The sequence below is a fragment of the Protobothrops mucrosquamatus genome, unplaced genomic scaffold (genome assembly GCF_001527695.2).
Source record: "Protobothrops mucrosquamatus isolate PMUCROS unplaced genomic scaffold, P.Mucros_1.0 scaffold_248, whole genome shotgun sequence".
Taxonomy (NCBI): domain Eukaryota; kingdom Metazoa; phylum Chordata; class Lepidosauria; order Squamata; family Viperidae; genus Protobothrops; species Protobothrops mucrosquamatus.
Genome location: NW_015386324.1, coordinates 407,491 through 423,960, shown reverse-complemented (window position 1 = coordinate 423,960; position 16,470 = coordinate 407,491). Strand labels below are relative to the sequence as shown.

The 16,470-nt window shown below is 35.5% G+C and overlaps 1 protein-coding gene across 1 annotated transcript in view; it reads right to left on the bottom strand.

Annotated features, from left to right (window-relative positions):
* The window catches only part of ABRAXAS2 (abraxas 2, BRISC complex subunit), a 28,827-nt gene that overhangs the window by 6,986 nt on the left and 5,371 nt on the right, over positions 1-16,470 (bottom strand). Inside the window, exons 2-8 of the mRNA XM_015830753.1 lie at positions 15,295-15,385; positions 14,081-14,117; positions 11,760-11,826; positions 4,586-4,776; positions 2,938-3,057; positions 2,320-2,404; positions 936-1,050 (exon numbers count right to left, since the gene is read on the bottom strand). Coding sequence (XP_015686239.1) covers positions 936-1,050; positions 2,320-2,404; positions 2,938-3,057; positions 4,586-4,776; positions 11,760-11,826; positions 14,081-14,117; positions 15,295-15,385 — 706 coding nt within the window. The remainder of the gene's footprint in view (positions 1-935; positions 1,051-2,319; positions 2,405-2,937; positions 3,058-4,585; positions 4,777-11,759; positions 11,827-14,080; positions 14,118-15,294; positions 15,386-16,470) is intronic.

Genomic DNA, 16,470 nt, shown 5'->3' with positions numbered 1-16,470 from the left:
GGTATGTCCCATTCTGTGGACTCTACACCACCATCTGCTGGAGAAAGCGGCGTTGTTCTTACCTGAACGCCTTTTCTCAGCAGAGTGGTGTAGAGTCCACATCCCCCCCTGTTATCTCTTGTCTAGACATGTGTTATTCCGCTTCTTTTCTCTTTTCTCTCATTTGGAGCTTTGCGTCTGCATTTTGCGCCTCGACCTTACCAAAAACTGGGGAAGGCACACCCAGAGGGAGGCGTGGCTAAAGTTTTTTCTTTCCTTAGTTCTCTGCTAGGCAGGATTGCATTGATAACCCATTCTGTGGACTCTACACCACTCTGCTGAGAAAAGGCGTTCAGGTAAGAACAACGCCGCTTTCAGTGAATATGTTAAACTTGTATAATTTAATCCTAGGTCTTGTCACTATTTGTTCACTGTTTCTTCAATTAGCATAGCTATACCAACTAAAATATTAGCAGTGGACTGGAGCTACATCTGAACCTTACTGTGCTCCTTCTCTAGTAGAAATTACATATAAAACTCAATTTGGTCATTACACAAATGAAGTATCTGCTCTTTTCATAATTTCAAAATTAAAGGCAGTTACAATAGGTAAAGCCTATAAAAATCAAAGCTCCAGCCATGGTAAAAGAGGAAGATCTAATTAAAAACCATGCTCAGATGTACATTTTTCTCTGTCTGCCTATCAGTATCCCTCTGCATGAAGTGTATACATGCCTAATATTTGCATTAGGAAGGACACCAATCACTTAAAATTATTTCCTAAAGTAGCTTATGGTATTATCATTAGAATGAGTATTCCATTGGCAGAACAGGGAGATATAAACTGAAACAGCAACTCACTTATTTTACCTCCCTTAAATAACAGGAGCATAATAAAGCTGACTGCAACATCAATTTTCTAAAAGAGTTAAAAAAATATTACAGGAGAGTCTTACTTATTTTCTGCTCTTTTTCATTTTTCCTTTGTGAGATTTGCCTTTTTAGCTTGTTCACCTCCGCTTGGAAAGATTCAACAGTTCGCTCGCTTTTCTCTACATCTATGCATACTGCCTGGGAGAAACACAACAAGGTTATTTGACTGACCCTGCCCACCTCTGCTGCAGAAGAAACTAGACCAATTTCCACAAACTGTCTAGTACCAACCCATCTGTCTAGTAATTCTGGTTAAATGTCTGTTGTACGATTAATGATAAAAAGCACCATAATACAGAGTTCAGGCCTATTGACTTGGAGGTTCTGCAAAGGCATCTTGTTAAAGCGAGCTATACTTCATCAGCTACCTCTTATTGCAAATTATTTCCAAAGTGCATCTCATGGCACAAAGTGGAATGCCGCCATCCATATTTTTAGCACATAATTAGGTGGCTACTTATGGATGTAATAATAACTGAAATAATTGGAATCCAATTCAAGGAAAGACAAAGGAGCTGGAAACAGGACTTAAAGCTACCAAAATAAAGAGTGGTACATGCTGAAAATGTGATTGATTTGTTTTTGCCAAAATTGTACGATGCATCCTTTTAAGATCCTTTATGAAATATTTAACAGAAAGAGCTATTAGGTATTATACATAGGAGCCCAATCTTGCCAGCTAATCCAAACAAATTCCTGCCCTTGAATGCAGTTATAGAGACTCTGCATTCTGCTCATGAAACTATCACTAAGAGATCTAATACACATTATTTTCATTTGACCTTACTGAGCTTTTGGGCAATGTACTTTTAATCTTAAAATAGATGTCGTTTTAGCTTTAGTTTCTTTATACTGGTATCTATTCTAACAATAGTTTTCTGTTCTTTAAGTCACCTAAAGCATAATTTGCAAATATTAATATTCTAGCTATAATATATTATAAATATAGGTAGTCCTCGACTTACAGTACAGCAGTTCATTTAGTGACTGTTCAAAGTTGCAACGGCACTGAAAAAGTGACTTACGACTGCTTTTCACTTATGACCATTGCAGCATCCCCATGGTCACGTGATCAAAATTCAAATGCGTGGCAACTGACTCATATTTATGATGGCTGCACTGTCCTGGGGACATATGATCCCCTTTTACGACTTTCTGACTAGCAAAGTCAATGGAGAAACCAGATTCACTTAACAACCATGTTACTAACTTAACTAGAGCGATTCACGTAATGACTGTGGTGAGAAAAGTCGTAAAATAGGGCAAAACCCATTTAACAAATGTTTCACTTAGCAACAGAAATTTTGGGCTCAATTGTGGTCGTACGTCAAGGACTACCTGTACAAAATAGTTTTTTATATATCTGCCACAGTAAAGATCGCCAAATTTTAAAATAAAAGGAGTTACCTGTACTTTTTCCTGAAGTGCATTATAAACCTGATATATAGCCCTGATGTCCTTCATCACTCCATCTTTATCAAAAAAATCAGTACTAAAAATATGAAACATAATGTATTAGAAATAAATTATCATCAGATCTTACTTATTCCCTGTTACCCTTAAAGTCCATTTATATTTCTTACATAGTCATGCACAGAATACCAATGCATGAACTGCTGTGGCTGTTTGAAAATCCAATTTTTTTTTGCTCTGCCTGCTTTGATAGTGATAGTGTAGAAGAAATATAGCTTAGAGAAATCTAAGTTACACATCAAAGAAGTACATTCTTCATTTCTCCTCATTTCCATTAATTTACTGTACTGAGAAAAAAATACAACTATAAAAGATATAAAAATCTATATGTTGCAGACACCTGCACATATATTCTATGTGCAGGATACCCTAGCATGTGCCTGCTTTGTTTCTTATGCTAACCTTAATCAACACTTTCCTATATTGCTAGAAACTAACAATGATATAACAAAAGCAGATAATCAAGAAAAGCAAAGTGCATGTGTATTTAAATCTATGTTTATTTCTTAATATGCCAAATTGGCAATGAATAAGTATTGAAACATTGCTTACCCATGTTCTTTAATAACTTTGGTATAGTTTTGAGAAGTATTTGGCACTGAAGATACCTTATATTCTTGCTGGCTTGTGTTGCCCAGGTTAGGGATAGTAAGTGACACTCTTTGATTATACCTACATTAAAAAAAAGTTCAGATAATTAATAAACATCACAGAAATTCCTGAGATTCTAAACACAGCAGTAATTCATGTTAACAGAAAATTATTTTTTTAATTTTAGGGAGAAAAGGCTACTATTAACTGTATCTATAGTTAGCTACAATGTTTAAATTGAATCTGGAGTGACTATCAATTTAATAATTGCCTAGATAGTTGACAACTATTAATCTTCCATTAACTGTACATGCATGCTTTTTGCGATACTACAGGAATGCAAAAATTTGGGTTGCTTTTTTCCCAATATTTAAATTATACCTCCTGGTTAAAAAAAAAATCTTTCTTTTCTCTCAATTAGAGAAATAGGCTAGAAGAAAACTATTTCAATTAAAAACAAGGAACAGAAACTCGTAAATCAATTCCATTGATTAAAATGGCTCTCTCTTTCTGTTTTTCAGCTAAAGTTTTAGTTAATTACTTTATTGATTTAATCTTGCAAGTTGTCACCGTATTTACAAGAAAGCGTTATAGAGAACTGAAGTTATTTTCATGACATGCTAGAACAGGGGTCCTCAAATGTGGCCATTTTAAGACTTGTGAACTTCAACTCCCAGAATTCCCCAGCCAGCATGGCTGGCTGGGGAATTCTGGGAGTTGAAGTCCACAAGTCTTAAAGTGGCCACGTTTGAGGACCCCTGTGCTAGAATCTTAGCAATCTATGGGTTGGATTAAGAAATAAGCATACAGCATAGAAAGATGTATTTGTTTACTAAAGTGCTGAATGCAGAAAAGAAATGATCAAACAGACATATAGGAAGATTTGCTAGCAAATAATCTGATAATACCTAATATACAACCGGGAAGCAGAGCAGAGTTCACTTAGCCAACACAAACAAACAATCCAAAATGTTTGAAATTAAAATTCTATCCGATACTGTTACCGAAAACTAAGTTCTATAAATGTGTATTTCATACAGTACCTTAGTCAAGATTCTGCAATTTAACTTTAGAACAATATGACAACTTCCATACGATAACAAACTTCTGGATATTTTCTCTAATTAAATAATTTTAGTACAGCCATAGGCAAAACTTGGTACTGTCTCAATAGCTTCACAAATTCTGAAAACTGTCTATGTTTACTGAAGTGAATAAGAATTATAATTAAAAACCTATTAATGCTTGGGCTCATATTATGGTGAGATCCAGTCATATGTATGAAGCCAGAGAAACTTAATAACTAACCAGGGTAAATTATAATGATTTCAATGAGTGAAATTTAACATATTTTAAAGCATCAATGGTTAATTTTGCTTGGTTTTGGTAAGGGAAGAAAAATGGAACCACTTTGTGAAGCCTAAATGAGTAGGACAGAAAGAAAACAACTTGCATTTTACCTGAGTATGCAGAAATGAAAAAGGCTTTTTGAAAACTCAATACTAGGGTTAAAATAGGTGTCTAATTCACTTTTTCCTGTGTTGAATTATTATTTTATTAATAATACAGTTCATATAGATCCTTCCCCCATATAATAAAAATCATTTACCTTCGATTTGGTCTAAAAAGGACATATTCTAAAGCATGTGTAGAATTATTTGCGGTGGAGATGAAACTGAAGAGAAGGAAGACAAGGTCAGGTACTCCAAGTATTTGTGTCAGCTGTTTATGGATGATGTGTTCTCTATATGACATTTGTTGCTGAGTATTCCTTCTAAATCTATACCATCCAATAACATTCTGCAATAAAAAAAGAGTAATGTTTCATTATTTAGACACAACTGTTCAGTAATATCATGGCCTTTCTAAGGGGTCATTCTAAACTGGGACAGCAGGTGGAGGAACCTATTCCAAAGTAAGGAGGTTGTTACTAAGAAGGCTTACTTCTAAGCACCCACCCCAAAGGAGAAGGGATTATAAACCTACCCACTCCACAGAAAGTAATGGGTGGGTGGGAAGAGTCTACAGAGATCAGACAGATGCAAAGATAATAGAGATTTGAGTCATGGACAGTGTTTGAATTGGACATGTAAACCAACTGACAAGCAGTGAGGCCCTTATGTTACTGTTCATTTGCTGTATCAGTGTTGTCTGGTCAGAAAGGACCTACTATTTTTAGAAGCTCTACCTTCCAAATCATCCTCGAGGAAAGCCTCATAGTGAGCAAACTACAGTGATCCAACAAAATGCTGAGGGCTTGGATAATTGTTGCTAGAGAAAAGGTTGGAATTGCCACACGAGCCATAGGTGGGTAAGGAAACTCTTAGTGAAATCTTCCATTTGCTGATCCAGCATGAGCTTTATTTAGTCCACAGCTCTCTACCATGAGCCACAGCACACAGATATTACATTATCCCATAGCATCCAGATAAAGATTTTAGATGAACCTATTAGTCATGTAATTTTTTATAAACCTCATGCTATGACATGAAACTCAAAGTCAAGCATTCTAAAGATCCTTAAATGAATGAACCTGTTAGGATTTAAATTCAATAGTTATACTATTGATTGAACTACCGCATGAAATTTTATTATTCATATGACAGAAAGCTATTTACAATGGCTTGTGTATTAAAAACATTAGCAAATAGAAGCCTCAAGTAAACATGTTAAGCCTTTACTATACATTTCACAGACTAACACATTTTATTACATTTTCTGTCAGAAGCTGTCTTTGGGAGACAAAGGAAAACAATGCTGCCTAGAGAACAATCAGGCAAGAGAAGGAGGTGCCCCTATGGACTTAAGGGTCAGAAAAAGAAATTTAGGACCTGCCCTAATTGATTAGATGATTAAATGTGGCAGTAGGAAGTTTATACTTTCAGACTTGCAAGATTCTGTTAGCGTAACCTTATAATAAAGTAGATTTAGCTACTAGCTGTGCTCCCATTGGATTTACCTGGGAAGGCTGACAGAAACCAGCTTGTCTCTGGACTATTACTTTAAAAAGATGTCCAAGAAATAACAGAATTGCTTTTTAAAATAAATAAGTAAAATAAAATCTGCAACAGGAATTTATTCCAAAAATATACATGCATTCAAAATGTATATGACAAATTCTGTTTGAAACTGAAGCAATAATATAATTAAAGATGATTACCCATGAAGCATTTGTAACTGTCAATTTGAAACACTTTGTTTATTTAATATAATTTTTCAGTGACTCTCAGCAAAAACACATTCAAAGGCAAATTAACTCTGAAATGAATTTTTCTATACAATAATCACAGAGCAAAATCTAAATTAACACTCCGAGCAAAAAAATGAATTCATACCGCTTGTTCTAATCTGAATGCAACAAAATGCTTTAAGTGCATTCAGAGAGGAAACTCTTCTAGCTTGTCTTGAAGGCTTTAAAGGTTCTCATAACTCTACTTTAGAATATGACAGAGATGTGACCAGGGCAGCAGCCCTTTTGAGGCTCCTAATCACAAAAGGTGTTTGCTTCCTTAACGATAAATGTTACTAGACAACCCATGATCTGTTGGGTCATCATTTCAGAGATATTTCCTTACCTAGACAGAGAAAGAGAATGACGAGTTGACAAAAATTCAGCAAAAACAGGCACAACTTCTGACTTCCTGTCAGCCTCCCCATTGAATTTCCTTATGGGAAGCTGGCAGTGAGCATCAGGATCCATCCTTCCTTCCTTCCTTCCTTCCTCCCTCCCTCCCTCCCTCCCTCCCTCCTTCCTTTAGCCTTATTCATTATAACCATCTAGAGCAGTGGTTCTCAACCTTTTTAATGCCGCGACCCCAACCGGTCGTAAGTCGAGGACTAAACCGGTCGTAAGTCGAGGACTAAACCAATCGTAAGTCGAGGACTTTCCCTGCCCAGGAGCGCCGCGCATGCGTGGTTCTGCCCCCTGCGCCAGCCGAGGCGTAGCTGGCAAGCGGCAGAGACGGAGCAGGCCGACCACCAGCTGGCCCAGCTCAAGGGAGGTAAGGCACCTGCTGGAAAAGGGGAAAAAAATGGCGGACAAAAAAAATGGCGGACAGCCTTGCTTGGCGACCCCTATGAAATGGTCGATCGACCCCAAATGGGGTCCCGACCCACAGGTTGAGAACCACTGATCTAGAGTAAGCTACATCAGTAAGTGATTTGTTCATAAGCTATCGCTGTCTCATTCTTCAGCAATGGAAAAATGGGGAAAAGAAATATATTTTTAAATATGTCACTACTATCACGGGGGGGATGAAATTATGCAATATGTGTTTGCAGTGCTCTTTACATATATAAAGTCACTTGAAGTACAAAACTTTGCCAAGGTGTAAAATCTTACAGAGCTTCTGGGAAAGAAAGTTTGAGACCTTCACCCTTCTACCTGGTAAGCTTCAGGAACTTAATACAGAAGCATACCATATTAAAGTAACCCTTATATTTCAGGAACTAGACACTTATGGGCACAAATTGACGTCTATTTTTGGCAAGAATCCAAAAGTCTCTAGGAAAAAAAAGTGAATTTGAACTCTATTTCCAAGCAGCAGAATGAAAGACAGTGTGTTTTCATTACCCTGCCTGACTATAGTCCTTAGGTTATCTTGTAATGGTTTAACTCAGAAGAGAAGGAGAATGCTGAGCCATTCAAGAAAATATAACTGAGGTCTGGGAAAAAGCAAAATGTGATAAAAAAAAAAACATTTGCTTTGATTGTGTTAGGTACAGTATGAAGCTGTTTGAATTTTCAATCATTCTGCATAAATATGACCTAAAATGTGATTTGTTTTCCACACAAGTCCTAAAACTAGATAAAGAGAACTCAATTGAAGAAATGAGTCGGAAAAGTTCACCTATTCACTGAGGAAAATGATCCAAAGTTACATATTTGTCTTTATTAGTTTATCTACCACTATTATATAAGTTGAACTCAATAAAAACTTTTATTTGATTTGATGCTGCAGGCAATTGTACTAGTATTCTTTTTGATTGAAATAGACTGTTCGTTTGTAATTGAGTTTTAATTTAAAAAAACTTCGAAAATAATTGATTTGTTTCTATGCTTAGATAATTATGTTCTGAAATGGAACCTCTTCAACCACTCAAATAAAAATCAAAAGAACAATGGTTCATAAATTTCATGACTTTTACTATTTATATGCTAATGTACAGAGTATGGGAAACAATCAAAATGGGCAGTTGCTATCAAAGACAAATATGATTTATTAGGTATAATGGCAATCTGGAAGAATGACTCCCATGACTAGAATAAGGTAATTAAAAGATACAATTTAATTAGTTGAGGAAACAATAGATGCCACAGAAAAGGAGGAGAAATTGTACCACATATTACCATGCTCTCAGAATCCCAAATGTAGGAAGCATTTGTAATATAATAAGGAAAGGAACAAAAAATGCAATGATGTCTAATAATCATCTTCCATCCAAATAGATGCGGATCACACCTTCAAAAATCAAACTGCACATTATTCAAAGCGGCAGGAAGCTACAGTGAAAGGAGACTTGAGTTAACATGTGTCTCTGCAGCACATGATCCTTACAGGAAATTCCCTATTTGACCTGCAGATTACTTCCTACTTTACAAGTGAATGTAAATCACAAAAAGATCAGCTAACATTGACTTGATACTAACCAATATAGTATACTTAACCGAGGAAGTAGACATACAAGAACTTTGAAGGAAAGTGTTGCATAATGCTGGAGTTTTTGGTTTTAAAATAAACGTGAGTATATTCAAATATGTATGTTGAGCTTTAAAAAAATAAGGTTAATACATTCGGCCGATGGGAGCCTGGAACAGGAGAGGCTAATAGGAAAAGAGTCTAAAAATGGATTGGACTTCTTAAGAAGAGATATTAAAAGCACAAATGCAAACAATGCCTGCGGGAAGAACAAGGTCAGCAGAAGACCTAACTGAAAAAACAAAACAAAGGATACATGCAGTAAATAGAAAAAGGTCAGGATCAGATACAAAAAAGTACAGGCAACTAGCTCAGAACTGTAAAGCTGGTGTTAGCAGTCCCAAAGGTGCTTTTCCAACAGGCAACTGGACTTTTTTGTTTTGTCTCTTGAAAATATTTTGCTTTCTCATCCAAGAAGCTTCTTCTGTTCATCTGAAGAACTGGTGAGAAGCGAAACATTTTCAAGCAAAAAAATCAAGAGAAAGCACCTTCGGGACAACCATGACTTGGATGACTTAGAATCTCCAAAGACATCTGGTGTTAAAACAGAAGTTCAGAATGAATCAAGTATAAGGGCTGATGTTTAAAGTAATTTTAAAAAATGGCTTCTGTATAAAGGTTTAAAATAAAAGGCTTAGTATTAGGGTTAAGCCAAACCAGTACATACAAGAATCAGTACACCAGATCCTTATCTCTGTTTTCAATATATGAGAAACAGAAAATCAGGAAGTTACAGGCAAGTCAAATCTAATACTTAAAAGAATTCCATAGAAGGCAATAAAAAGATCAGCCTGTAAGCAAACTGAAAATGATGAGATGTATTAGAAATGAATGTGGATTTGTCGTGAACAAATCTTGCCCTGTCATGCTTAATACATAGTACATCTTGACGTCAAACATCTGACTAAATACTATACAGTTAAGTGTGGGCTGGATTGCAAGATAATTAAATCAAAATCATACATTCAATGTACTCAGAAATTGGGAATACGTACTAAGTGCCCAAGGATCAGTCCTAGGTTGCCCTTAATATTATTATTAATGATTTTGATGAAGAACTGGAAGGAATAATTATATTTGCGGATGATACAAAATGAATTGCTAATACCTCAACCAAAAGAAATAAAATTAGAAATGATCTTGATAAAATAGAGAAATGTGATGAAAGTAATGGATTTACATTTTATAACTCTAAATGCAAAGCGCTTCACTTCACTAGCAATATAATGCGGTTGCTAAAAAAGATAAATGCTATTTAGGCTGTATCAAGAAGTATAGCATTCGTTCACTGGAAGTAATAGTTCTGTATTATTCTGCTTCGGTAAATCACCATCTTATATACTATTTTGGATGCACAACTTTAGGAAGAATTCAGAGAAACTGCAGCAGATTCAGAGAAAGGCAAGAATGATCCTGGAAACTAAAAATTAAGTTATGTGAAGAGAAATTGGGTATATTTTGCCTTAAGAATAGTTGAATGAAAGGGAGATGGCAGCATTCTTCAAATGATTGAAAGGATTTAACAAAGAAGCCGACCTGTGCTCATACAAGAGTAGGGGATAAAGAGTAATGGATTTAGGTTACAGGAAAGCAGATCCCAATTAAGTATTAGAAAAAAATTTCCTGGGTGCTGTTTAACAGTAAAACCTATTATGAAGAGAGGTGGTAGCTTTCCCTTTACTGTATATATTCAAGTAACAACTTAAACAGCCAGAGCTCACTGATGCTTTCATTCTTGCAGAGCTGGGGGTTGGCATCATAAGGTAGACTAGATCAGGAAATTAATTCCATAGAAAGACTAGACTTACATTTTATTGAAACAGGCCAGTAACAGAATCTTGCAAGTCTGCCTGTTATTGTCTTAATGGCTTCTGGATGGTTACTGCAAGATCATCACCATCATAGCTCCCTATAGTTGGACTCAACAACTGAAATGGCTCTTTTCAATTTTGTAACTCTACAATGGTTTTATTCATTTACCAGATTTAGATGGTCACCTAACTCAAACAACTGAGATGCTTGGCAGCATATAATCCACAACAAGCAAACAATAATGGATCAATATAGTTAAAAGCAGCAGTAAAAATCAATAGGCATTTGGAAAACCCAGTTGACTTTATAGCCTTCCAGAAATTTGACCCCAAGGGAAGGATGTTATAAAAACCTTTCAGAAGAGTTGGAGCCAACTATATATTTTATTTATTAAATTTAGAAACTGCCCATTTCCCTAATAGAGTCTATGGCATATGCATATATGTGTTTCATTTCAGAGACAGATATTACAGTGGAAAAGGCAGGCCTCTTAGGTCCTGCCGGAAGACATTACTTCAAGGAAGGGACCCAAACTATGCCCATCCTAATAGAGATGTGGGAAAACCAGAGATCATGGGGATTGATTTTTTGAAAAGTAAATAAAATTGGCTGGAATGAATTCCAAAGATGTAATTAGGTCTTTAGTGTGATGTTTAGTTTGTTTATATCACATTATCCTCCCATTTGGGGGGCATTTTTATCTACATTTAACTATGTATGTATCATCCTATAGTTTTTTTTGAAGAGTATACTGGTAATCTTTCAGTTATGACTCTAATGGACCCTACCCAACACAGCTGTCATTTATGATGGTCAAAAATCAGGTCACCCACATGACTGGTCTGATTTAATGGCCTTTTTGGTGGTCATTAAGCAAATGCTATAGTCATTAAATGAATCAATGCTTCATTATGAGTCAGTTTTGCTGAAAACTGGAAATAAATATCCATTTTTTTTGCAAAACCATGTAAAATATAGTTGTATGACTGTGGGACACCAAAAGAGGCCAAAAACATGACCAAAATGTTTAGCGTCCAAAGTGCAGTCACATGATTAAGGAGGGGTAAGGCCACCATCAGAATGTCAAATTTGGGTCATAAGTACCTTTGGGAGGATCTGTCATAACTTCAAATGGTCCCTAAGTGACCAGTTGTAAGTCAAGGACTACCTCTACTGGAATATTTTGGAAATGTTCAGTTTAAAGTCACTCCTTCTAAGAGCTGCAGGACAATAAATATGAATACAAATGGACCTGAAGACATGTAAGCTTACTTTTCTTCGATTTTTAAGAATCCTGTCCAAATTCTCTTCATTGACTTTGCCTGCATAATCATAAAAACTTAAAAGAAAAAGAAAAAAGAAGTTTAGATTATACATTTAATCATAGCAAAGTGTTGTGAAGCAAAACATACAGATGTGGAAAAAACTATTCCTCACTAATTCTTCTATGTTCCAAGCTGTACAGAGGTTTATGCAATACTTAAAAGGTTGGGGAAGACATGCCCTCATTTAAAAAAATGCTCTTACTCAGAACATTCGGCAGAATTCCACAGCAATACATATAGTAAACAAATAATGTATGAAAGAAATGCTCTGATCAAAAAGAAAAAATGAATTTATCAGATCAAGCAACTCTTGATACATATGGATCACTGGAAAAGATTCCTGCCTCCAATAACTTCTGTTCATCTGATATAAATTGTTTCCTGAATCAGAGAAATGTAAGTAGGTATATTACTACGAAAAAATCCCAGTTTAATAAAGCATGTTTTTAATAATTTTTCCCCATTTCAGCTTGCAACATATATACACTTAATATGCAAAGCATCATATTAATAATATTATGATTATGGCCTCTATTCAGAGAAATGAAGAATTCTTTACTTTACACAACACCTGTTTAATTAATTGAAAATGTCCCAGCCAGACAATGTGTTATTCTTCTATTTTTATATACTTCACAGTATAAATAAGGTCTCAGAAAATAATTTATTCGGTATTTCTGAGGGTTTTTAAAATAAGCTTTTTAAAGTAGATGATTTTAGAGATGATTTTTTTATTAATGCAGTGTAATATTGAATAAAAGAACAGATGAAACATCACAATTATACATTCCCTGAACTCATATTATATTTTAGGTTGTATCTTTTTATTAATTAAATAATTATTTTTCAGTTTTTATACCACATTCGTATGGGCAGGATACAGCACAAGAAAAATTATAAAAACAACCCCCCAAAATAAATAAACAAACCAACCTCCCTCCAAATTACAATTAACAGCACTTTGGATTGAATGTCTTTCAAAATAAAACTTCAAAGGTCTTAGTTATTTATTTATACTTACATTTAAAATTTAAAACGCCGCCCTACACTACAACATTGAATGGCATACAATAAAAAGTCATACAATACAGGTTGTTGTTTTTTTTAAAAAAAATCTTAAAACAGTGGAAGGAAAATAACCATTTAAGATAATCAAACACACAGATGGAGAAACAGCCTGGTTTTCAGAGAACTTTGAAGCTGGGAAGCTGGGTTGGGGGCTGAATACATCTTTTGGCATGGTGTTCCAAAGGGCAGGTACTGTAACAGAGAGATCTTCTAAGTATCATGAAGAAGGGGCTTTAAGAATCTTTCTGGACAAAGAGTTTCAAAGTGTAGGGGCTTTAAAGTTGCCCTTTAAAGTCAAGGGCAACTACCAATCCTTACAAGCAGTCCAGTAAGGTACCATGATCAATGGTACTGAAGGGCACAAAAAGGGTTAACAGAACCAAGAGAGGTGTCCTTTACCCAGGTCCTGATGAAAGTCATCCACCGGAGAACCAATATCATTTCAATCTCTATCATGAGTCTGAATTCTGATGGCAAGGATCGAGATTTTGCTGGGACTATCTAAAGCTGAGCTGCCACCACTTTCTCAATAATCTTTCTCAATAGCCAAACAGAAGAATGGAAACAGGAAGAAGTTATCAAAAAATGCTGGATCCAGGGCTACTTCAAGTAAGGGATCATAACTGCCTCCCTTTAGATGGGCAATATGACTTCATCCTTCAGAGAACTGTTCACAATTTGTCTGATCCAATAACTCATGCCTGCCTAGCTATATGAAGGAGCCAGGAAGGGCACATATCATATGAGAGCTGATTAAATTCATATTATCCAATTCCTTGGGTACAAAAAGCTTACGAGAATCCAGGTAACTTCAGAAGATTTAGCCCTACTTAGCACATTACAGGGGAGATGGGCGGCATAAAAAATTAATAAATAAAATAAATTAATTGGCAGCTCCTGATCTATAATAATATATGGAATTGTATTTATTATTATTATGATAGTTCATTTATATCGCACCTGTGATAAAGACTCAAAACAAATCATTTTATTCCCACAATAGGAACTCTTGAGAAATTGAGAATTAATTCCTGGTCCAAAATTATCTACTGAATACTATAGTTGAATGAGCACCTACCGTAGGTCTCCTGAGTTCCATTCAGATGCTTGACCCGCTATGCTACACTGATTCTTAATGTTGGATTTAGCCCAACAACAACTGGTAAAGGGGAAAAAAAGTATGTGATAAAAGTAACCTACCTAAACAGTTTGGAACAAGGCTCATGATTATGGATTTCTGGAAAAAGAAAACAACACAATTGTATTACTCTAAGGAGATAGACATGCTCTAAAGATAATTTAAAACATTATATTCCTAGCCCACATAGATAGTTCCAGGTTCACACAATCAGCAAATACTTCATTTTTCACAGCACATATCAAGAGTTCACATTTATTAATAATTCCTGAGGAACACAACTCTGCAAGTTTGGCAAACTTAATCACTTCTCAAAATGAATGCATTAAGTAAAGACTTCATTGATACTGCGTGCCCACAAATGAGTGGATCGCTGTGGAAATAGAACATGATTATCTAAAGATAATCAAGCAAAGTAGATTTGTTGCCAAATCTTCAATGCAATGTATTTGCTTTAGGAACTGATTCATATTTTCAAATTATCTGTCAGAATGTCCCACTTAGGGCAGATATGGAGGAGAACCATCTCTACAAAAGACCACCTCCTGAAGTTGAAAGCACAACTGCTAGGATTATGTGAACTACTGAACCTGCCAATAATAACAAGTAAATTTAAAACAGAACGGGGGTAGGTAGAGACAGAAGAACCACAGTTGCTGAGAAGGTGTTCTTTCCTCCATCAGGAGAGCTAAGCCAGCATTTTATAGCTCTAAACCTTCCATCAAACATGGCCTTTCTGAAAATCTCTTTATAACAACATGGCATCTTTTAAGTCTGTGTCTCCGAAAATATGGCAAAAGCCTTTACAAAATACAAACAATTCCAACTCAATTTTAAACAAAACTGGATAAGAGAGGCACTGACATTCCTCCTTCTCCCTCCACTTTTGCAGAAAAAGTCAAGATAATCACTTTCAAATTTAATGTTCAATGCATCATGAATCTGTTAACCTGGAATAATTGTCTGTATTTGAGTATACATAGTCATATTCATGACTCTGCATATGTTAAAATCAGAGAGCATATAAACTATACTCAGCAAGATAAATCAAATAACACTGCTTGCCTCCTGCCGAAATACTTTCTGGACTCACATTAACTTGACTCTGTAATCAGAGTATCCATAATCAAATTTTTAATTGTGCAAGCCACCTAAAGTCACTTATGCAAGATAGGCAGATATACAAATTGAACCAATAAGCAAGCAAACATGCAATATAATCTAAATAGATACAATATTACATTGTATTGTTAGAGAGAAATTTAATACCACTTACCAATTACTTGGAGAAATTCTGTGTTGCTAATCTGAGAGTCACTAATACTGAACGTCTCCTCTTGTCTTACCTCTCCTAATAAAAATCCTTCCTGTAAAAAGAAAAATATTTTGATTAAAGGTAGAAAAATAAAAGCTGAATTTATTTCTTTTCCCTTATGATGCACTTTTCATAGCTTCACACAATTAAAAATGGCGTTTACCTTTGTTTCTCCCAGAAAATTTAACATCAGAGCAATAGGAATTAATATAAAAGTTAAAAGGCATAAATCGGCAGTACGAGGTCCATTTTCCTTGGTGTGGACATAATTCAGTCTATCCAAGTATGAAAAAACTGTGAGGTGAGATGATTCTCTAAACCTCACATTCTGAAAAATTAATGGTGCGTGAAACCCCATTATATAAAGCTGGATGTAACCTCCAATAGAATCCCAATAGTTTCCAACAGAGTTTAAATATAAAAGAAGTTTGGCACATAGATTTTATTCATTTTTAAAGATACAAAACTTGTACTATTAGTTGTTTGTGGAGCTAAACATCCATGCATAATTTAATGACCCCAATTGCACTTAAAATAAAGAAAAAAATCTACATAGAGATAAAAGCAAGTTTGAAAGTTAGATGTATTCTCTTCCTATGTAACCATAAGTTAAAAGACAAACCACACAATGAATACAGGCAAGATCATGGTGAAGCTAAGACATACAAGGGTGTAAATGCAAACTTCTATAAATTACTTGCTGTTGGTTTACTTCTGGACAAATAAAGCTAGCATTGCATTCCCAAACTGATATAGCAAGGCCATTTTTTTCGTGGTAATAAGATTTTCAAATCTGTTATTACTGATAAATATATTACTTTAATATATGAAATCCTTTTAAACTATACTATAGGGCAGTGATGGCGAACCTATGGCACGGGTGCCAGAGGCGGCACTCAGAGCCCTCTCTGTGGGCACGCGAGCCATCACCCCAGTCCTAGGCCTTCATCTGGGCTTTATAAAACCTTTTCGCTTTAGACTGCCACTGCCGTGTGCAAAAAAAAAAAAAGTTCAATCAGTCAATTTCAACTTCTCGCGGAAAAAATAAGATCTTGCAAAGTTGGAATTGATTGAACTTTTTAGTCCCACCCAGTCTACCGTTACCACCGCAGCCACGCCCACCCAATGGGCCACACC